Raw genomic sequence first — 25,643 nt, 5'->3', positions numbered from 1 at the left:
TGAACTGACACGTCCCACAGTTATATATAATAAATAATAATTGACACACAGTCCCACCTCCTGTACTGACACATCCCACAGTTATATATAACATATAATAATGGACACACCGTCCCACCTCCTGTACTGACACATCCCACATTTATAAATAATATATAATAATGCAAACACAGTCCCACCTCCTGTACTGACACATCCCACAGTTATATCTAACATATAATAATGGACACACAGTCCCACCTCCAGTACTGACACATCCCACAGTTATATATAATATATAATAATGGACGCACAGTCCCACCTCCAGTACTGACACATCCCACAGTTATATATAATATATAATAATGGACGCACAGTCCCACCTCCAGTACTGACACATCCCACAGTTATATATAATATAAAATAATGGACACACTGTCCCACCTCCTGCACTGACACATTCCACTGTTATATATAATATATAATAATGGACACACAGTCCCACCTCCTGTACTGACACATCCCACAGTTATATATAATATATAATAATGGACGCACAGTCCCACCTCCAGTACTGACACATCCCACAGTTATATATAATATATAATAATGGACGCACAGTCCCACCTCCTGCACTGACACATCCCACAGTTATATATAATATATAATAATGGACGCACAGTCCCACCTCCAGTACTGACACATCCCACAGTTATATATAATATATAATAATGGACGCACAGTCCCACCTCCAGTACTGACACATCCCACAGTTATATATAATATATAATAATGGACGCACAGTCCCACCTCCTGCACTGACACATCCCACAGTTATATATAATATAAAATAATGGACACACTGTCCCACCTCCTGCACTGACACATTCCACTGTTATATATAATATATAATAATGGACGCACAGTCCCACCTCCTGTACTGACACATCCCACAGTTATATATAATATATAATAATGGACGCACAGTCCCACCTCCTATACTGACACATTCCACTGTTATATATAATATATAATAATGGACACACTGTCCCACCTCCTGCACTGACACATTCCACAGTTATATATAATATATAATAATGGACACACAGTCCCACCTCCTGTACTGACACATCCCACAGTTATATATAATATATAATAATGGACGCACAGTCCCACCTCCAGTACTGACACATCCCACAGTTATATATAATATATAATAATGGACGCACAGTCCCACCTCCTGCACTGACACATCCCACAGTTATATATAACATATAATAATGGACACACAGACCCACCTCCCGCACTGACACATCCCACAGTTATATAGAATAAATAAAAATGGACACACAGTCCAACCTCCTGCACTGACACATCCCACAGTTATATATAAGATATAATAATGGACACACAGACCCACCTCCTGTACTGACACATCCCACAGTTATATATAATATAAAATAATGGACACACAGTCCCACCTCCTGTACTGACACATCCCACAGTTATATACAATATATAATAATCGACACACAGTCCCACCTCCTGAACTGACACATCCCACAGTTATATATAATACATAAAAATGGACACACAGTCCCACCTCCTGCACTGACACATCCCACAGTTATATATAATATATAATAATGGACACACAGTCCCACCTCCTGCACTGACACATCCCACAGTTATAAATAATATATAATAATGGACACACAGACCCACCTCCTGTCCTGACACATCCCACAGTTATATATAATATAAAATAATGGACACACAGTCCCACCTCCTGTACTGACACATCCCACAGTTATATATAACATATAATAATGGTCACACAGTCCCACCTCCGGAACTGACACATCCAACAGTTATATATAATAAATAATAATGGAAACACAGTCCCACCTCCTGTACTAACACATCCTACAGTTATATATAATATATAATAATGGACACACTGTCCCACCTCCTGTACTGACACGTCCCACAGTTATATATAATAAATAATAATGGACACACAGTCCCACCTCCTGCACTGACACATCTCACAATTATATATAATATATAATAATGGACGCACAGTCCCACCTCCTCGACTGACACGTTCCACAGTTATATATAATATATAATAATGGACGCACAGTCCCACCTCCTCGACTGACACGTTCCACAGTTATATATAATATATAATAATGGACGCACAGTCCCACCTCCTCGACTGACACGTTCCACAGTTATATATAATATATAATAATAGACGCACAGTCCCACCTCCTCGACTGACACGTTACACAGTTATATATAATATATAATAATGGACGCACAGTCCCACCTCCTCGACTGACACGTTCCACAGTTATATATAATATATAATAATGGACACACAGTCCCACCTCCCGCACTGACACATCCCACAGTTATATATAATATATAATAATGGACGCACAGTCCCACCTCCTCGACTGACACGTTCCACAGTTATATATAATATATAATAATGGACGCACAGTCCCACCTCCTCGACTGACACGTTCCACTGTTATATATAATATATAATAGTGGACACACAGTCCCACCTCCTCGGCTGACACGTTCCACAGTTATATATAATATATAATAATGGACACACAGTCCCACCTCCTGTACTGACACATCCCACAGTTAAATATAATATATAATAATGAACACACAGTCCCAAAACCTGCACTGACACATTCCACAGTTATATATAATAAAAAATAATGGACACACAGTCCAACCTCCTGTACTGACACATCCCACAGTTACATATAATATATAATAATGGACACACAGTCCCACCTCCTGTACTGACACATCCCATAGTTATATATAATAAATAATAATGGACACACTGTCCCACTTCCTGCACTGACACATCCCACAGTTATATATAATATATAATAATGGTCACACTGTCCCACCTCCGGTACTGACACATCCCACAGTTATATATAATATATAATAATGGACACACAGTCCCAAAACCTGCACTGACACATTCCACAGTTATATCTAAAAAAAATAATGGACACACAGTCCCACCTCCTGTACTGACACATCCCACAGTTATATATAATATATAATAATGGACACACAGTCCCACCTCCTGTACTGACACATCCCACAGTTATATATAATAAATAATAATGGACACACAGTCCCACCTCCTGTACTGACACATCCCACAGTTATATATAATATATAATAATGGACGCACAGTCCCACCTCCAGTACTGACACATCCCACAGTTATATATAATATAAAATAATGGACACACTGTCCCACCTCCGGTACTGACACATCCCACTGTTATATATAATATATAATAATGGACACACAGTCCCAAAACCTGCATTGACACATTCCACAGTTATATATAATAAAAAATAATGGACACATAGTCCCTCCTCCTGTACTGACACATCCCACAGTTATATATAATATATAATAATGGACACACAGTCCCACCTCCTGTACTGACACATCCCACAGTTTTATATAATAAATAATAATGGACACACAGTCCCACCTCCTTTACTGACACATCCCACAGTTATATATAATATATAATAATGGACACACAGTCCCACCTCCTGTACTGACACATCCCACAGTAATATATAATATAAAATAATGGACACACTGTCCCACTTCCTGCACTGACACATCCCACAGTTATATATAATATATAATAATGGACACACTGTCCCACCTCCTGTACTGACACATCCCACAGTTATATATAATAGATAATAATGGACACACTGTCCTACCTCCTGTACTGACACATCCCACAGTTAGATATAATATATAATAATGGACACACAGTCCCACCTCCTGTCGTGACATGTCCCACAGTTATATAGAATATATAATAATGGACACACAGTCCAAACCCCGGTACTGACACGTCCCACAATAATATATAATATATACTCATAGACACACAGTCCCACCACCTGCAATGACACATCCCACAGTTATATCTAATATGTAATAATGGACACACAGTCCCACCTACTGTACTGACACATCCCACAGTTTTATATAATAATGAACACACAGTCCAAACCCCGGTACTGACACGTCCCACAATAATATATAATATATACTCATAGACACACAGTCCCACCACCTGCAATGACACATCCCACAGTTATATCTAATATGTAATAATGGACACACAGTCCCACCTCCTGCACTGACACATCCCACAGTTATATCTAATATATAATAATGGACACACAGTCGCACCTCCTGTCCTGACACATCCCAGAGTTATATATAATAAATAATAATGGACACACATTCCCACCTCCTGTACTGACACATCCCACAGTTATATATAATAATGGACACACAGTCCCACCTCCTGTACTGACACATCCCACAGTTATATATAATAATGGACACACAGTCCCACCTCCTGTACTGACACATCCCACAGTTGTATATAATAATGGACACACAGTCCCACCTCCTGTACTGACACATCCCAGAGTTATATATAATAAATAATAATGGACACACAGTCCCACCTCCTGTACTGACACATCCCACACTTATATATAATAATGGACACACAGTCCCACGTCCTGCACTGACACATCCCACAATAATATATAATATATAACAATGGACACACAGTCCCACCTCCTGTACTGACACATCCCAGAGTTATATATAATAAATAATAATGGACACACAGTCCCACCTCCTGTACTGACACATCCCACAGTTATATATAATAATGGACACACAGTCCCACCTCCTGTACTGACACATCCCACAGTTATATATAATAATGGACACACAGTCCCACCTCCTGTACTGACAAATCCCACAGTCATATATAATATATAATAATGGACACACAGTCCCACCTCCTGAACTGACACGTCCCACAGTTATATATAATAAATAATAATTGACACACAGTCCCACCTCCTGTACTGACACATCCCACAGTTATATATAACATATAATAATGGACACACCGTCCCACCTCCTGTACTGACACATCCCACATTTATAAATAATATATAATAATGGAAACACAGTCCCACCTCCTGTACTGACACATCCCACAGTTATATATAATATATAATAATGGACACACAGTCCCACCTCCTTTACTGACACATCCCACAGTTATATATAATATATAATAATGGACACACAGTCCCACCTCCTGTACTGACACATCCCACAGTAATATATAATATAAAATAATGGACACACTGTCCCACTTCCTGCACTGACACATCCCACAGTTATATATAATATATAATAATGGACACACTGTCCCACCTCCTGTACTGACACATCCCACAGTTATATATAATAGATAATAATGGACACACTGTCCTACCTCCTGTACTGACACATCCCACAGTTAGATATAATATATAATAATGGACACACAGTCCCACCTCCTGTCGTGACATGTCCCACAGTTATATAGAATATATAATAATGGACACACAGTCCAAACCCCGGTACTGACACGTCCCACAATAATATATAATATATACTCATAGACACACAGTCCCACCTACTGTACTGACACATCCCACAGTTTTATATAATAATGAACACACAGTCCAAACCCCGGTACTGACACGTCCCACAATAATATATAATATATACTCATAGACACACAGTCCCACCACCTGCAATGACACATCCCACAGTTATATCTAATATGTAATAATGGACACACAGTCCCACCTCCTGTACTGACACATCCCATAGTTTTATCTAATATATAATAATGGACACACAGTCCCACCTCCTGCACTGACACATCCCACAGTTATATCTAATATATAATAATGGACACACAGTCGCACCTCCTGTCCTGACACATCCCAGAGTTATATATAATAAATAATAATGGACACACATTCCCACCTCCTGTACTGACACATCCCACAGTTATATATAATAATGGACACACAGTCCCACCTCCTGTACTGACACATCCCACAGTTATATATAATAATGGACACACAGTCCCACCTCCTGTACTGACACATCCCACAGTTGTATATAATAATGGACACACAGTCCCACCTCCTGTACTGACACATCCCAGAGTTATATATAATAAATAATAATGGACACACAGTCCCACCTCCTGTACTGACACATCCCACAGTTATATATAATAATGGACACACAGTCCCACCTCCTGCACTGACACATCCCACAATAATATATAATATATAACAATGGACACACAGTCCCACCTCCTGTACTGACACATCCCAGAGTTATATATAATAAATAATAATGGACACACAGTCCCACCTCCTGTACTGACACATCCCACAGTTATATATAATATATAATAATGGACGCACAGTCCCACCTCCAGTACTGACACATCCCACAGTTATATATAATATAAAATAATGGACACACTGTCCCACCTCCGGTACTGACACATCCCACTGTTATATATAATATATAATAATGGACACACAGTCCCAAAACCTGCATTGACACATTCCACAGTTATATATAATAAAAAATAATGGACACATAGTCCCTCCTCCTGTACTGACACATCCCACAGTTATATATAATATATAATAATGGACACACAGTCCCACCTCCTGTACTGACACATCCCACAGTTTTATATAATAAATAATAATGGACACACAGTCCCACCTCCTTTACTGACACATCCCACAGTTATATATAATATATAATAATGGACACACAGTCCCACCTCCTGTACTGACACATCCCACAGTAATATATAATATAAAATAATGGACACACTGTCCCACTTCCTGCACTGACACATCCCACAGTTATATATAATATATAATAATGGACACACTGTCCCACCTCCTGTACTGACACATCCCACAGTTATATATAATAGATAATAATGGACACACTGTCCTACCTCCTGTACTGACACATCCCACAGTTAGATATAATATATAATAATGGACACACAGTCCCACCTCCTGTCGTGACATGTCCCACAGTTATATAGAATATATAATAATGGACACACAGTCCAAACCCCGGTACTGACACGTCCCACAATAATATATAATATATACTCATAGACACACAGTCCCACCACCTGCAATGACACATCCCACAGTTATATCTAATATGTAATAATGGACACACAGTCCCACCTACTGTACTGACACATCCCACAGTTTTATATAATAATGAACACACAGTCCAAACCCCGGTACTGACACGTCCCACAATAATATATAATATATACTCATAGACACACAGTCCCACCACCTGCAATGACACATCCCACAGTTATATCTAATATGTAATAATGGACACACAGTCCCACCTCCTGCACTGACACATCCCACAGTTATATCTAATATATAATAATGGACACACAGTCGCACCTCCTGTCCTGACACATCCCAGAGTTATATATAATAAATAATAATGGACACACATTCCCACCTCCTGTACTGACACATCCCACAGTTATATATAATAATGGACACACAGTCCCACCTCCTGTACTGACACATCCCACAGTTATATATAATAATGGACACACAGTCCCACCTCCTGTACTGACACATCCCACAGTTGTATATAATAATGGACACACAGTCCCACCTCCTGTACTGACACATCCCAGAGTTATATATAATAAATAATAATGGACACACAGTCCCACCTCCTGTACTGACACATCCCACACTTATATATAATAATGGACACACAGTCCCACGTCCTGCACTGACACATCCCACAATAATATATAATATATAACAATGGACACACAGTCCCACCTCCTGTACTGACACATCCCAGAGTTATATATAATAAATAATAATGGACACACAGTCCCACCTCCTGTACTGACACATCCCACAGTTATATATAATAATGGACACACAGTCCCACCTCCTGTACTGACACATCCCACAGTTATATATAATAATGGACACACAGTCCCACCTCCTGTACTGACAAATCCCACAGTCATATATAATATATAATAATGGACACACAGTCCCACCTCCTGAACTGACACGTCCCACAGTTATATATAATAAATAATAATTGACACACAGTCCCACCTCCTGTACTGACACATCCCACAGTTATATATAACATATAATAATGGACACACCGTCCCACCTCCTGTACTGACACATCCCACATTTATAAATAATATATAATAATGGAAACACAGTCCCACCTCCTGTACTGACACATCCCACAGTTATATATAATATATAATAATGGACACACAGTCCCACCTCCTTTACTGACACATCCCACAGTTATATATAATATATAATAATGGACACACAGTCCCACCTCCTGTACTGACACATCCCACAGTAATATATAATATAAAATAATGGACACACTGTCCCACTTCCTGCACTGACACATCCCACAGTTATATATAATATATAATAATGGACACACTGTCCCACCTCCTGTACTGACACATCCCACAGTTATATATAATAGATAATAATGGACACACTGTCCTACCTCCTGTACTGACACATCCCACAGTTAGATATAATATATAATAATGGACACACAGTCCCACCTCCTGTCGTGACATGTCCCACAGTTATATAGAATATATAATAATGGACACACAGTCCAAACCCCGGTACTGACACGTCCCACAATAATATATAATATATACTCATAGACACACAGTCCCACCTACTGTACTGACACATCCCACAGTTTTATATAATAATGAACACACAGTCCAAACCCCGGTACTGACACGTCCCACAATAATATATAATATATACTCATAGACACACAGTCCCACCACCTGCAATGACACATCCCACAGTTATATCTAATATGTAATAATGGACACACAGTCCCACCTCCTGTACTGACACATCCCATAGTTTTATCTAATATATAATAATGGACACACAGTCCCACCTCCTGCACTGACACATCCCACAGTTATATCTAATATATAATAATGGACACACAGTCGCACCTCCTGTCCTGACACATCCCAGAGTTATATATAATAAATAATAATGGACACACATTCCCACCTCCTGTACTGACACATCCCACAGTTATATATAATAATGGACACACAGTCCCACCTCCTGTACTGACACATCCCACAGTTATATATAATAATGGACACACAGTCCCACCTCCTGTACTGACACATCCCACAGTTGTATATAATAATGGACACACAGTCCCACCTCCTGTACTGACACATCCCAGAGTTATATATAATAAATAATAATGGACACACAGTCCCACCTCCTGTACTGACACATCCCACAGTTATATATAATAATGGACACACAGTCCCACCTCCTGCACTGACACATCCCACAATAATATATAATATATAACAATGGACACACAGTCCCACCTCCTGTACTGACACATCCCAGAGTTATATATAATAAATAATAATGGACACACAGTCCCACCTCCTGTACTGACACATCCCACAGTTATATATAATAATGGACACACAGTCCCACCTCCTGTACTGACAAATCCCACAGTCATATATAATATATAATAATGGACACACAGTCCCACCTCCTGAACTGACACGTCCCACAGTTATATATAATAAATAATAATTGACACACAGTCCCACCTCCTGTACTGACACATCCCACAGTTATATATAACATATAATAATGGACACACCGTCCCACCTCCTGTACTGACACATCCCACATTTATAAATAATATATAATAATGCAAACACAGTCCCACCTCCTGTACTGACACATCCCACAGTTATATCTAACATATAATAATGGACACACCGTCCCACCTCCTGTAATGACACATCCCACAATTATATATAATAAATAATAATGGACACACAGTCCCACCTCCTGTACTGACACATCCCACAGTAATATATAATATAAAATAATGGACACACTGTCCCACTTCCTGCACTGACACATCCCACAGTTATATATAATATATAATAATGGACACACAGTCCCACCTCCTGTACTGACACATCCCACAGTAATATATAATATAAAATAATGGACACACTGTCCCACTTCCTGCACTGACACATCCCACAGTTATATATAATATATAATAATGGACACACTGTCCCACCTCCTGTACTGACACATCCCACAGTTATATATAATAGATAATAATGGACACACTGTCCTACCTCCTGTACTGACACATCCCACAGTTAGATATAATATATAATAATGGACACACAGTCCCACCTCCTGTCGTGACATGTCCCACAGTTATATAGAATATATAATAATGGACACACAGTCCAAACCCCGGTACTGACACGTCCCACAATAATATATAATATATACTCATAGACACACAGTCCCACCTACTGTACTGACACATCCCACAGTTTTATATAATAATGAACACACAGTCCAAACCCCGGTACTGACACGTCCCACAATAATATATAATATATACTCATAGACACACAGTCCCACCACCTGCAATGACACATCCCACAGTTATATCTAATATGTAATAATGGACACACAGTCCCACCTCCTGTACTGACACATCCCATAGTTTTATCTAATATATAATAATGGACACACAGTCCCACCTCCTGCACTGACACATCCCACAGTTATATCTAATATATAATAATGGACACACAGTCGCACCTCCTGTCCTGACACATCCCAGAGTTATATATAATAAATAATAATGGACACACATTCCCACCTCCTGTACTGACACATCCCACAGTTATATATAATAGATAATAATGGACACACTGTCCTACCTCCTGTACTGACACATCCCAGAGTTATATATAATAAATAATAATGGACACACAGTCCCACCTCCTGTACTGACACATCCCACAGTTATATATAATAATGGACACACAGTCCCACCTCCTGTACTGACAAATCCCACAGTCATATATAATATATAATAATGGACACACAGTCCCACCTCCTGAACTGACACGTCCCACAGTTATATATAATAAATAATAATTGACACACAGTCCCACCTCCTGTACTGACACATCCCACAGTTATATATAACATATAATAATGGACACACCGTCCCACCTCCTGTACTGACACATCCCACATTTATAAATAATATATAATAATGCAAACACAGTCCCACCTCCTGTACTGACACATCCCACAGTTATATCTAACATATAATAATGGACACACCGTCCCACCTCCTGTAATGACACATCCCACAATTATATATAATAAATAATAATGGACACACAGTCCCACCTCCTGTACTGACACATCCCACAGTAATATATAATATAAAATAATGGACACACTGTCCCACTTCCTGCACTGACACATCCCACAGTTATATATAATATATAATAATGGACACACAGTCCCACCTCCTGTACTGACACATCCCACAGTAATATATAATATAAAATAATGGACACACTGTCCCACTTCCTGCACTGACACATCCCACAGTTATATATAATATATAATAATGGACACACTGTCCCACCTCCTGTACTGACACATCCCACAGTTATATATAATAGATAATAATGGACACACTGTCCTACCTCCTGTACTGACACATCCCACAGTTAGATATAATATATAATAATGGACACACAGTCCCACCTCCTGTCGTGACATGTCCCACAGTTATATAGAATATATAATAATGGACACACAGTCCAAACCCCGGTACTGACACGTCCCACAATAATATATAATATATACTCATAGACACACAGTCCCACCTACTGTACTGACACATCCCACAGTTTTATATAATAATGAACACACAGTCCAAACCCCGGTACTGACACGTCCCACAATAATATATAATATATACTCATAGACACACAGTCCCACCACCTGCAATGACACATCCCACAGTTATATCTAATATGTAATAATGGACACACAGTCCCACCTCCTGTACTGACACATCCCATAGTTTTATCTAATATATAATAATGGACACACAGTCCCACCTCCTGCACTGACACATCCCACAGTTATATCTAATATATAATAATGGACACACAGTCGCACCTCCTGTCCTGACACATCCCAGAGTTATATATAATAAATAATAATGGACACACATTCCCACCTCCTGTACTGACACATCCCACAGTTATATATAATAATGGACACACAGTCCCACCTCCTGTACTGACACATCCCACAGTTATATATAATAATGGACACACAGTCCCACCTCCTGTACTGACACATCCCACAGTTGTATATAATAATGGACACACAGTCCCACCTCCTGTACTGACACATCCCAGAGTTATATATAATAAATAATAATGGACACACAGTCCCACCTCCTGTACTGACACATCCCACAGTTATATATAATAATGGACACACAGTCCCACCTCCTGCACTGACACATCCCACAATAATATATAATATATAACAATGGACACACAGTCCCACCTCCTGTACTGACACATCCCAGAGTTATATATAATAAATAATAATGGACACACAGTCCCACCTCCTGTACTGACACATCCCACAGTTATATATAATAATGGACACACAGTCCCACCTCCTGTACTGACAAATCCCACAGTCATATATAATATATAATAATGGACACACAGTCCCACCTCCTGAACTGACACGTCCCACAGTTATATATAATAAATAATAATTGACACACAGTCCCACCTCCTGTACTGACACATCCCACAGTTATATATAACATATAATAATGGACACACCGTCCCACCTCCTGTACTGACACATCCCACATTTATAAATAATATATAATAATGGAAACACAGTCCCACCTCCTGTACTGACACATCCCACAGTTATATCTAACATATAATAATGGACACACCGTCCCACCTCCTGTAATGACACATCCCACAATTATATATAATAAATAATAATGGAAACACAGTCCCACCTCCTGTACTGACACATCCCACAGTTATATATAATATATAATAATGGACGCACAGTCCCACCTCCTCGACTGACATGTTCCACAGTTATATATAATATATAATAATGGACGCACAGTCCCACCTCCTCGACTGACACGTTACACAGTTATATATAATATATAATAATGGACACACAGTCCCACCTCCTCGACTGACACGTTCCACAGTTATATATAATATATAATAATGGACACACAGTCCCACGTCCCGCACTGACACATCCCACAGTTATATATAATATATAATAATGGACGCACAGTCCCACCTCCTGTACTGACACATCCCATAGTTATATATAATAAATAATAATGGACACACAGTCCCACCTCCTGTACTGACACATCCCATAGTTATATATAATAAATAATAATGGACACACAGTCCCACCTCCTGTACTGACACATCCCACAGTTATATATAATATATAATAATGGACACACAGTCCCACCTCCTGTACTGACACATCCCACAGTTATATCTAACATATAATAATGGACACACCGTCCCACCTCCTGTACTGACACATCCCACAATTATATATAATAAATAATAATGGAAACACAGTCCCACCTCCTGTACTGACACATCCCACAGTTATATATAATATATAATAATGGACACACCGTCCCACCTCCTGTACTGACACATCCCACAGTTATATCTAACATATAATAATTGACACACCGTCCCACCTCCTGTACTGACACATCCCACAGTTATATATAATATATAATAATGGACACACCGTCCCACCTCCTGTACTGACACATCCCACAGTTATATCTAACATATAATAATGGACACACAGTCCCACCTCCTGTATTGACACATCCCATAGTTATATATAATAAATAATAATGGACACACAGTCCCACCTCCTGTACTGACACATCCCACTGTTATATATAATATATAATAATGGACACACTGTCCCACATCCTGCACTGACACATCCCACAGTTATATATAATATATAATAATGGACACACTGTCCCACCTCCTGTACTGACACATCCAACAGTTATATATAATATATAATAATGGACACGCAGTCCCACCTCCTGTACTGACACATCCCACAGTTATATATAATATATAATAATGGACGCACAGTCCCACCTCCAGGACTGACACATCCCACAGTTATATATAATATATAATAATGGACACACTGTCCCACTTCCTGCACTGACACATCCCACAGTTATATATAATATATAATAATGGACACACAGTACCACCTCCTGTACTGACACATCCCACAGTTATATATAATATATAATAATGGACACACAGTCCCACCTCCCGCACTGACACATCCCACAGTTATATATAATATATAATAATGGACACACAGTCCCACCGCCTGTACTGACACATCCCACAGATATATATAATAAAGAATAATGGACTCACAGTCCCACCTCCGGTACTGACACATCCCACAGTTATATATAATATATAATAATGGACACACTGTCCCACCTCCGGTACTGACACATCCCACAGTTATATATAATATATAATAATGGACACACTGTCCCACCTCCGGTACTGACACATCCCACAGTTATATATAATATATAATAATGGACACACAGTCCCACCTCCTGTACTGACACATCCCACAGTTATATATAATATATAATAATGGACACACAGTCCCACTTCCTGCACTGACACATCCCACAGTTATATATAATATATAATAATGGACACACTGTCCCACCTCCGGTACTGACACATCCCACAGTTATATATAATATATAATAATGGACACACAGTCCCACCTCCTGTACTGACACATCCCACAGTTATATATAATATATAATAATGGACACACAGTCCCACCTCCTGCACTGACACATCCCACAGTTATATATAATTTAAAATAATGGACACACAGTCCCACCTCCTGGACTGACACATCCCACAATTATATATAATATATAATAATGGACACACAGTCCCACCTCCTGTACTGACACATCCCACAGTTATAAATAATATATAATAATGGACACACTGACCCACCTCCTGTACTGACACATCCCACAGTTATATATAATATAAAATAATGGACACACAGTCCCACCTCCGGTACTGACACATCCCACAGTTATATATAATACATAAAAATGGACACACAGTCCCACCTCCTCGACTGACACATCCCACAGTTATATATAATATATAATAATGGTCACACAGTCCCACCTCCGGAACGGACACATCCAACAGTTATATATAATATATAATAATGGACACACAGTCCCACGTCCTGTACTAACACATCCTACAGTTATATATAATATATAATAATGGACACACTGTCCCACCTCCTGCACTGACACGTCCCACAGTTATATATAATAAATAATAATGAACGCACAGTCCCACCTCCTCGACTGACACGTTCCACAGTTATATATAATATATAATAATGGACACACAGTCCCACGTCCTGTACTAACACATCCTACAGTTATATATAATATATAATAATGGACACACTGTCCCACCTCCGGAACGGACACATCCAACAGTTATATATAATATATAATAATGGACACACAGTACCACGTCCTGTACTAACACATCCTACAGTTATATATAATATATAATAATGGACACACTGTCCCACCTCCTGCACTGACACGTCCCACAGTTATATATAATATATAATAATGGTCACACAGTCCCACCTCCGGAACGGACACATCCAACAGTTATATATAATATATAATAATGGACACACAGTCCCACGTCCTGTACTAACACATCCTACAGTTATATATAATATATAATAATGGACACACTGTCCCACCTCCTGCACTGACACATCCCACAGTTATATATAATATATAATAATGGACACACAGTCCCACCTCCTGTACTGACACATCCCACAGTTATATATAATATATAATAATGGTCACACAGTCCCACCTCCGGAACGGACACATCCAACAGTTATATATAATATATAATAATGGACACACAGTCCCACGTCCTGTACTAACACATCCTACAGTTATATATAATATATAATAATGGACGCACAGTCACACCTCCAGTACTGACACATCCCACAGTTTTTTATAATATATAATAATGGACGCACAGTCCCACCTCCTCGACTGACACGTTACACAGTTATATATAATATATAATAATGGACGCACAGTCCCACCTCCTCGACTGACACGTTCCACAGTTATATATAATATATAATAATGGGCGCACAGTCCCACCTCCTCGACTGACACGTTCCACAGTTATATATAATATATAATAATGGACGCACAGTCCCACCTCCTAGACTGAAACGTTCCACATATATATATAATATATAATAATGGACACACAGTCCCACCTCCCGCACTGACACATCCCACAGTTAAATATAATATATAATAATGAACACACAGTCCCAAAACCTGCACTGACACATTCCACAGTTATATATAATAAAAAATAATGGACACACAGTCCCACCTCCTGTACTGACACATCCCACAGTTATATATAATATATAATAATGGACACACAGTCCCACTTCCCGCAGTGACACATCCCACAGTTATATATAATATATAATAATGGACGCACAGTCCCACCTCCTCGACTGACACGTTCCACAGTTATATATAATATATAATAATGGACGCACAGTCCCACCTCCTAGACTGAAACGTTCCACATATATATATAATATATAATAATGGACACACAGTCCCACCTCCCGCACTGACACATCCCACAGTTAAATATAATATATAATAATGAACACACAGTCCCAAAACCTGCACTGACACATTCCACAGTTATATATAATAAAAAATAATGGACACACAGTCCCACCTCCTGTACTGACACATCCCACAGTTATATATAATATATAATAATGGACGCACAGTCCCACCTCCTGTACTGACACATCCCACAGTTATATATAATATATAATAATGGACACACAGTCCCACCTCCTGTACTGACACATCCCACAGTTATATATAATATATAATAATGGACACACAGTCCCACCTCCTGTACTGACACATCCCACAGTTATATATAATATATAATAATGGACACACAGTCCCACCTCCTGGACTGACACATCCCACAGTTATATATAATATAAAATAATGGACACACTGTCCCACTTCCTGCACTGACACATCCCACAGTTATATATAATATATAATAATGGACACACTGTCCCACCTCCGGTACTGACACATCCCACAGTTATATATAATATATAATAATGGACACACAGTCCCAAAACCTGCACTGACACATTCCACAGTTATATATAATAAAGAATAATGGACACACAGTCCCACCTCCTGGACTGACACATCCCACAGTTATATATAATATATAATAATGGACACACTGTCCCACCTCCTGTACTGACACATCCTACAGTTATATATAATATATAATAATGGACACACAGTCCCACCTCCTGTACTGACACATCCTACAGTTATATATAATATATAATAATGGACACACAGTCCCACCTCCTGTACTGACACATCCCACAGTTATAAATAATATATAATAATGGACATAGTCCCACCTCCTGTACTGACACATCCACAGTTATATTTATTATATAATAAACAGACGGTGTATTAAAACAGTTGCTTCAATCTCCTGTCTTATCTATCTGGGAAATATTTGCTGTTTTGTGCATTGCTGCCACATGTGTCGATGAGAGTGTTGACAGAAACATTCCCCTGAACGGTGTGACGAATTGGGAAAGGATGGAGGAGTTTAGAGAGGACGAGGAGCTGCTGTCTTCATCAGTGAGAATCTCACAGCTCTGGAGATTTGACATTTTGCTTCATTCGATTCTCTCTGGGTTCTCGTGGAGTCGCTTCATGAGCACAGACTAATTATTGATCATTATTATTGACCCCCCATCCCAGGTCAGACACCCCAGGTCAGTTACTATGGAAACAGGTTTCTTCTCATCTGATTGGACAATCTGGATGACACAATTTTCACCAATCAAAATCCAATTGTGAAATGTGTCGAAATGAATAAAACTGAAATCATAAATAGAAAGCAAACTGAACAAATTAAAGCCTGATGTTATTTTCACTATCCACTACACACTCCTGTCCCTGTGGTGCCCACTGCAGCCTGAAGGCCTCAAGTGACCCAGCAGACACCCCCTGCTCCTTCTCCAGGGCCACCCGGGTGGGGACAATGCCATGGTAGAGAGACTGGCAGCCAGTGCCACCACCCCCACAGGTCCCATCCAACTCGGGCCTGTGGATGGACACCTTGGCCACGCCCAGGAGCAGACCCACGAGGAGGGGCCTCCAACCTGCCCACTCCCCTCTGCACTGGGTGGCCAAAGATCAGGAGCGTGGGCCTGAATTAGAACCAGAGGATGAGGAGCAGCCCGTTCAAATAATGGAACAGGGGCCACAACCTCTCCCACTCCATGTAGACATGATCCACTGACTCTGAAACTCACTGTTTTCAAATGGTCCATGAGGAAGAGCAGAGTCAGCAACAGAAACATCACATTTACAGAAACACCCCTCCCCTTTTTTCCAGGGCACAGGCAGGTGAGCTCGGTTTGCTGGGAGATTTTCATTTTCCAGGAATTGAGTGGCTCCAGGCTTTTCCATCTGATGTGGTGGGAAGAGCAGCTGGAAGATTTATCATCGACAAGTAGAATTCCCAACTTTCCCAAGCACAGCAGCATGGAATTCAGACAGAGAGAGAGAGTGAAACAGAGACAGCAGGAGAGAGAGAGAAACAGAGACAGTGGGAGAGAGAGAATGACAGAAAGAGAGACATTGGGGGAGAGAGTGAGATAAAGAGAGACAGTTAGAGAGAGAGAGAAAGTGCTAGAGAGAGACAGATAGAGAGAGAGAAAGAGTGAGAGAAAGAGAGTGAGATAGAGAGAGGGAGAGAGAGAGAGAGTGAGAGAAAGAGAGAGAGGGAGATAGTGAGATAGACAGAGGGAAAGAGCACAAGAGTGACAGCGTGAGAGAGAGAGATGGCTGGTTGGCCCAGTCGACATTCGGACTCTGACGTCTGGCCTATATGAGGGTCCCGAGCCTGCCCATGTCATCAGCACTCGCCGGAGCAACTTTCTGGGAGGCAGCCTCCTAATTGGTCACCTCCACACTCACTGTCCTATTAATGATGGCGGTCAGGCTCCCGAGCCTGCAGGCCCAATCAGAGGGCCCACAGTGATGTCAGGCTGGCAGCTCCACCGGGAGAGGTGGGCCCTGCTGAAACAGGCAGGCGAGAGTGAGGGCCCCTCAACATGGAGATGCCCTCGGCTGCCTGCAGAGGAATAGTAAAATAAAAAGGGCTGAAGCCAGTTGGGCCATCAGGTTGAAGAGGGTTAGGATTAGGAAACTCCTCCACAGGATTATTCACAGGCGGGACTGCAGCTTTTCATCCCTGTAGCTCATTGGGACATAGAGTCTCCGTCTCCGATGGTCCCCTGGCCTGCTGCCGGGAGGGCTCCTCCATTGAGCTGGCGGCCTCCACACTCGGGGGTGGGGAGGCCGCTCCGACGTTGGTAAAATACCAGCACCGGCTCAAAATGGCCCCTAAATGTGAACTTCATTGCTCTAATTGTCTGCCCATCTCCATGGAGCCAGCAGATGACCGGTTCCCAGTACACCCATGGGAAAGTAACCCGGAGGCGGGAATGTGTCAGGGAGCCATGTTGACACGGCTCGTCGTATTTTTCCCAGTCCTGCCCAACCTCCAAATGAGAACCCCGTCTCCATGGCACCGGGAGAATTCATCCCAGTCTGTGAGAGACAGAGAGAGAGAAAGTGAGAGAGAGAGAGAGTGAGAGGGAGAAAAAGAGAGACAGAGTGAGAAAGAGAGACAAAGTGAGAGAGTGAGAGAGAGAGAAAGAGAGAGATAGTGAGAGGGAGAAAAAGAGAGACAGAGTGAGACTGAATGAGAGAGAGTGAGAGAGAGAGAAAGAGAGAGAGTGAGAGGGAGAAAAAGAGAGACAGAGTGAGGGAGTGAGAGAGATTGAGAAAGAGAGACAGAGTGAGTGAGAGAAAGAGAGAGACAGATTGAGAGAGAGTGTGAGAGAGAGAGAGCGTGTGACAGAGACAGAGTAACAGGGAGTGAGAGAGAGGGACATAATGAGAGAGTGAAAGAGACAGAGTGAGAGAAAACAATGAGAGAGAGACAGAATGTGAGAGAAACCCAAAGTAGCAGAGACAGAGTGTGACACACTGTGAACGACACACACAGACAGAGACAGACAGAAGCACACATAGAGACAGAGACAAATAGATATATATAGAGAGAGTGTGCGAGACAGAGACACACATACACACAGGCAAAGAGTGACAGAGAGAGAGACACAGTGACAGTGAAAGACAGAGAGAGGGTGAGAGTGAGTGAGTGAAACAGAGAGCAGAGGATATTGTACAGCCCCTGCACTGGAAGCTGTCAGTGTGGTTTACGTTCGGTAAAGGAACCAAGCTTAGACTGAGTAAGTAAACCTCAATCCTCCGTTACTAATCCTTTAAATACTGAAACTTTCTAAAACACAAATGCTGAATAGTGGAAGGTGTTAGAAAGGAGCTGCAGTCAATGAAATGGTTCATTGAAGAGCACTGTGTATAACAGGGTGCCCAGCTGTATTTCTTTAGTTACATTCCCCCTTTAACCAGCAAGATATAAGTAACCAACTTTTACCGAGTGTGTAGAGGAGATCTGGACGTTTGCAGACTGTGGTCACATTCCTGCTCCATGGAGTGAAATCCCTCACTAGACTCCTGCCAGTCTCAGTGTGAGCTCTGGGTCTCTGTCACAGTCTCTGATATAACTGATCTCAGCACCAGCACAGTGAGACACCAAGGTCCCACCTCCCCCAGCTTTAACTCTGCTCTGTCCACTCCCTGCTTATCTCTTGTCAAAGTTCTGATGACAAACAGTGACAGCAGGGCTCCCAATCCAGTGGCTTCAGTGTTCCAGGGTTTTGGGGAAACTCTCAGTTGCTTTGTCTTTGGGTCGAGTTCAGGTCTATTGTTCTGACCAGGTGATGAAAGTCTCTCGGGGTCTTTCACAGCCTTCACCTGGTCTTACTGTAACAAGATTTAATTTGAAACAAACTGTGTTTTGAGCTCCTTCTCGGTGAATCCTTGTTCACCGCTTTCCAATTGTGAGGCAAAGAAATGAGCACAAACAGGTTTTCTTAGGTTTAAAGAAGAAAGGTGAAATTTATTAAAACTTAAACTAAAACTCTAATTCAGTTAACGCGTACGGATACACGCCATGCCCCATGCTAGCATGCATATGCGATACACACATGCAAATAGAGACAGAAAAGAGCAGAAGAAAAATAAAGTGCAGAGGTTTGAGGCAATCTCTGAAGAGAGTTTTTGTTACTGTGCTTCGAGCTCACTGGAGTCCTTGCTTGTCGGTAGATCTTGCTTTTCATTGGGGCCCAGTATTCTTCTTAAACCTTGTTCACTGTGGGAGACTTTTCCCTCTTGCGGTTCATATGTCTTCAATGATTTCTGAAGCTGGTGAGAGAGATGAAAGCCGACGGGAGAGAGACAGTGGCAAGCCAGCCATGAAAAGTCTTTTCAGTCCAGGAGCAAACAGCTTTCTGAGTTCAAATTCTCTGTGGCAAGTTCAAATTCAAAAAACTACAACAGCCAGTTAGTCATGTGACTAAACTGGTCTGACCATGTCCGATGGTGTAGTCGGCCATCTTAGCAGTCAAGCTGGAATGGGAGCTCCTCCACCCTCAATGTCTGGTAATCAAAAGTCCATTGTGGATTGAATTTGTCAGGAAATGGTCTTTTGTCCCTTCCAAGTACTATCTGTTATTATGCCAATGTCTTTCCAGTCAAGGGCCTGGTGCTGTTTTTTAAAAACAAGTTCTTTCTTTACTCCAGCAACAGATTAAAAAGCAGTGTTCATATGGCGAAATTAATGTGCCTCATTCTTGGCAGGTGGGGGCCTGCATGACACTGATATTTATCTCTGAACCGACGTCACTGAAAATGTTCATTTACCTCATTGCTGTTTGTGGGATCTTGCTGTGCACAAATTGTCTGCCACATTTCCTACATTCCAACAGTGACTGCTCTTTAAACAAGTCCTTCATTGTCTGTAAATGACTTTGGGAGGTCCTGAGGTGTGAAATACTCGATATAAATACAAGTCTTTCTTTTCCTTTTATTAACCGGGAGCTCCCACAATACCCTGTTGATTAAAGCTGAACCCAGCAGAAAATCCACAGAAAACTGACTAATGTTTGTCTGATTTGTCTGTGTGTTTATTAGACATGACTGAGCAGATAGCAAGAGTTTCAGCAGCAACAAAGGTGTTACTCTAGTGCCCCTCCCACTTTCCCCAAGGACTTACAAAATACTTACGGGGAAAGGGCTCAGCACCTGCCATCGACTGGTTAAATGTCACCCGTCTAGACTACAGGTCTCCCACAATCTGCTCTCCATCTCTCTCCTGAAGGCACTATTTCTGGCTGGGGCACAGCTCCACCCTCCCCAAGTGGCCTCATTCCTCCAAGTGTGAGCCGGGAGGTTGAGAATGGCAGGCTATTCGACTGTGAGGTGTTAGTGTTGTCTCAGTGGGTAACACTCTCACCTCTGAGACAGAATGTCGTGGCTTCAAGTCCCACTCCAGAGACTGGAGCACATAATCCAGGCTGACACTGCAGTGCAGTATTGAGGGAGTGCTGCATTGTCAGAGGTGCTGTCTTTCAGATGAGACAAACTGACGTCTGCCCTCTCAGGTGAATGTAAAGGATCCCACTGCACTATTAGAAGAGCAGGGGAGTTCTCCTCGGTGTTCTGGACAATGTTTATCACTCAACCAACAGCATTGAAAATCAGATTATCTGCTCATTATCACTCAGCTGTCTGGGATCTTGCTGTGCACAATTGGCCGTAAAACACTTTGGGACATCCTGAGGTGGTGACAGGCACTATAGAAATGCAAGTCTTTCTTTGAGTTTGGAGGCTCCTGATCCTGACCCTCGCGCACACTCTCACCTTCCAGGGGTCATGGGATCATTTGGAGCAGTGACCCTGCCTGACCCCAGTACACTGAGACTGATTATAACCTCACCCTTGACCTCACCCCAGTGTTGGACAAGAAGGTTTTAAATGAAATCGAAAACCTTCTACACCGACACCCAACATGAATCCTTTCTGACATGTGTTGATACAAGTCTGCTCCAGTGTTCTCAGAGAAAGTTCTCCGGATGTGTGTGTGATCTGAGATTTGTTAACACTGAGCCTGTTTCCTCCAGATAGACTGATCTACAGTTCGAGCTTCCTGTCAGGTTAACAGTGTCTTAAAGGGACACTGAGTCTTTAAACACTCTTACTATTAACCATTTCAGTGCTGAATTGGTGATAAACCTTCATTAGAGACGTTTAAACAGAGAAACATAGAAAGATTTACAATGCAGATGAGGCCATTCGGCCCATGGTGTCCATGCCAGCTGAAAATGAGTTAACAAACCTAATCCCACTTTCCAGCTCTTATTCCCATATCCCTGTAGGTTTCGGCACCTCAAGTGCATATCCAAGTGTTTTTTCAATGTGATGAGAGTTTCTGCCTCTACCACCCTTTCAGGCAGTGAGTTCCAGACCCCCAACACCCTCTGGGTGAAAAAATTACTCCTCAATTCACCTCTCATCCTTCCACCAATTAATTTAAATCTATGCCGCTGGGTTATTGACCTCTCTGCTGCGGGAAGTAGGTCCTTCCTATCCACTCTATCTTGGCCCCTCATAATTTTATACACCTCAATTAAATCTCCCCTCAGTCTCCTCTGTTCCAGAGATAACAATCCCAGCCGATCCTATCTTTCCTCATAGGTAAAATTCTCCATTCCTGGTAACATCCTCGTAAATCTCCTCTGTACCCCCTCTTGTTTGATCACATCCTTCCTGTAATGTGGTGACCAGAACTGTACACAGTTTTCTAGCTGTGGTCTAACTAGTGTTTTCTACAGTTCTGGCATAACCTCCTTACCTTTATACTCCAGGCCTCAGCGAATAAGGGCAAGCATCCCGTAAGCCTTCTTAACCACCTTATCTAGCTGTCCTGCTACCTTCAGGGATCTGTGGACATGAACTCCAATGTCCCTCAGTTCCTCTACACTTCTCAGTATCATCCCATTTATTGGATATTCCTTTGCCTCGTTTGTCCTCCCCAAATGCATCACCTCACATTTCTCTGGACTGAATTCCATTTGCTATTTTTCTGCCCACCTGACCAGTCCATTGATATCTTCCTGCAGTCTACAGCCTTTTTCCTCATTATCAACCGCAAGGCCTATTTTTGTATCATCTGCAAACTTCTTAATACCCCTTCCATTTAAATCTAAATCATTGAAAGACACTATAATCAGCAGTGGACCCAGTACTGAGCCCTGCAGAACCCCACTGAAAACAGCTTTCCACTCACAAAAACACCCGTTGACAATAAAACTTTGCTTCCTGTCACTGACTCAATTTTTGATCCAATTTCCCACTTTTCCTTGGATCCGATGGGCTTTTAACTTTCTGACCAGTCTGCCATGTGGGATCTTATCAAAGGCCTTGCTAAAATCCATGTAGACTCTTTCAAACATGACGCCCACTTTGACACTCCTTGTAACCTCCTCATGAAATGTAATCGTTAGTCAGACACAAACTTCCCTTAACAAATCCATGCTGACTGTCCTGAATTAATCCCGTGCTTCTCTAAGTGATGGTTTTTACTGTCTCTCAGAACTTTTTCCAATAATTTTCCCACTGCCGAGGTTATGCTGACTGATCTGTAATTACTTGGTCCATCCATTCTTTCCTTTTTAAACAACAGTAGAACATTAGCAGTCCTCCAGTCCTCAGGTACCATGCCTTTAACCAGAGAGAATTGGAAAATGAGGATCAGAGCCTCCGCTATTTCTTCCATTGCTTCCTTTGCAGCCTGGGATACATTTCACCTGGGCCTGGTGATTTATCCATTTTCAAGGATGTGAAACACCTTAATATTTCCTCCCTCACTAAGTTTATCCCATCCAAGATTTCACACTCCTCCTCCTTCACTACAATGTCTGCTTTGTCACTCTCTGTGAAAAAAGGCACAAAGTATTCATTCAGAAACATGTCCACATCCTCCACCTCCACACACAGGTTAGGTTTTTGGACTCCAATTTACCCCGCTCTTTTCTTAGTGATTCTCCGGCTCTTTATGTATTTATTAAACATCTTTGGGTTTTCCTTGATTTTACTAGCTCATATTTTTTCATGTCCTCTCTTTGTTTCCCTAATTTCCTTTTCAATTTCACCCCTGAACTCTCTACACTTCTCCAGGTTTTCTGCAGTATCAAGATCTCAGTATCCGATATAAGTTTCCCTTTTGTACCTTATCCTACTGTGTATGCTCTTTACCATCTGCGGTAAATGGAGATTTGGGAGTCTCACCCTTTTTCTTTGTGGGAACATGTTTGTTCTGAGCCCTCACTATCTCCTCCTTGAATGCCTCCCACTGCTCTAACACTGATTTACCTTCAAGTAGCTGTTTCCAGTCTAATTCTGACAAATCACATCTCAGCTTAGTAAAATTGGCCTTTCCCCAGTTTAAAACTTTTACTCTTGGTCCATCTTTATCCTTTTC

At 41.1% G+C, this 25,643-nt stretch overlaps 1 gene segment (V, D, J or C); it reads left to right on the top strand.

Annotated features, from left to right (window-relative positions):
* The window catches only part of LOC137373115 (Ig kappa chain V region Mem5-like), a 111,776-nt gene that overhangs the window by 82,680 nt on the left and 3,453 nt on the right, over positions 1-25,643 (top strand). The window contains 1 exon segment of the V gene segment in view: positions 20,457-20,490. Within this exon segment, the coding sequence occupies positions 20,457-20,490 (34 nt within the window).

Source organism: Heterodontus francisci, chromosome 8 (genome assembly GCF_036365525.1).
Source record: "Heterodontus francisci isolate sHetFra1 chromosome 8, sHetFra1.hap1, whole genome shotgun sequence".
NCBI lineage: Eukaryota > Metazoa > Chordata > Chondrichthyes > Heterodontiformes > Heterodontidae > Heterodontus > Heterodontus francisci.
Note: the sequence above shows the minus strand (reverse complement) of the source record. Positions and strands in the feature narration are given on the sequence as shown.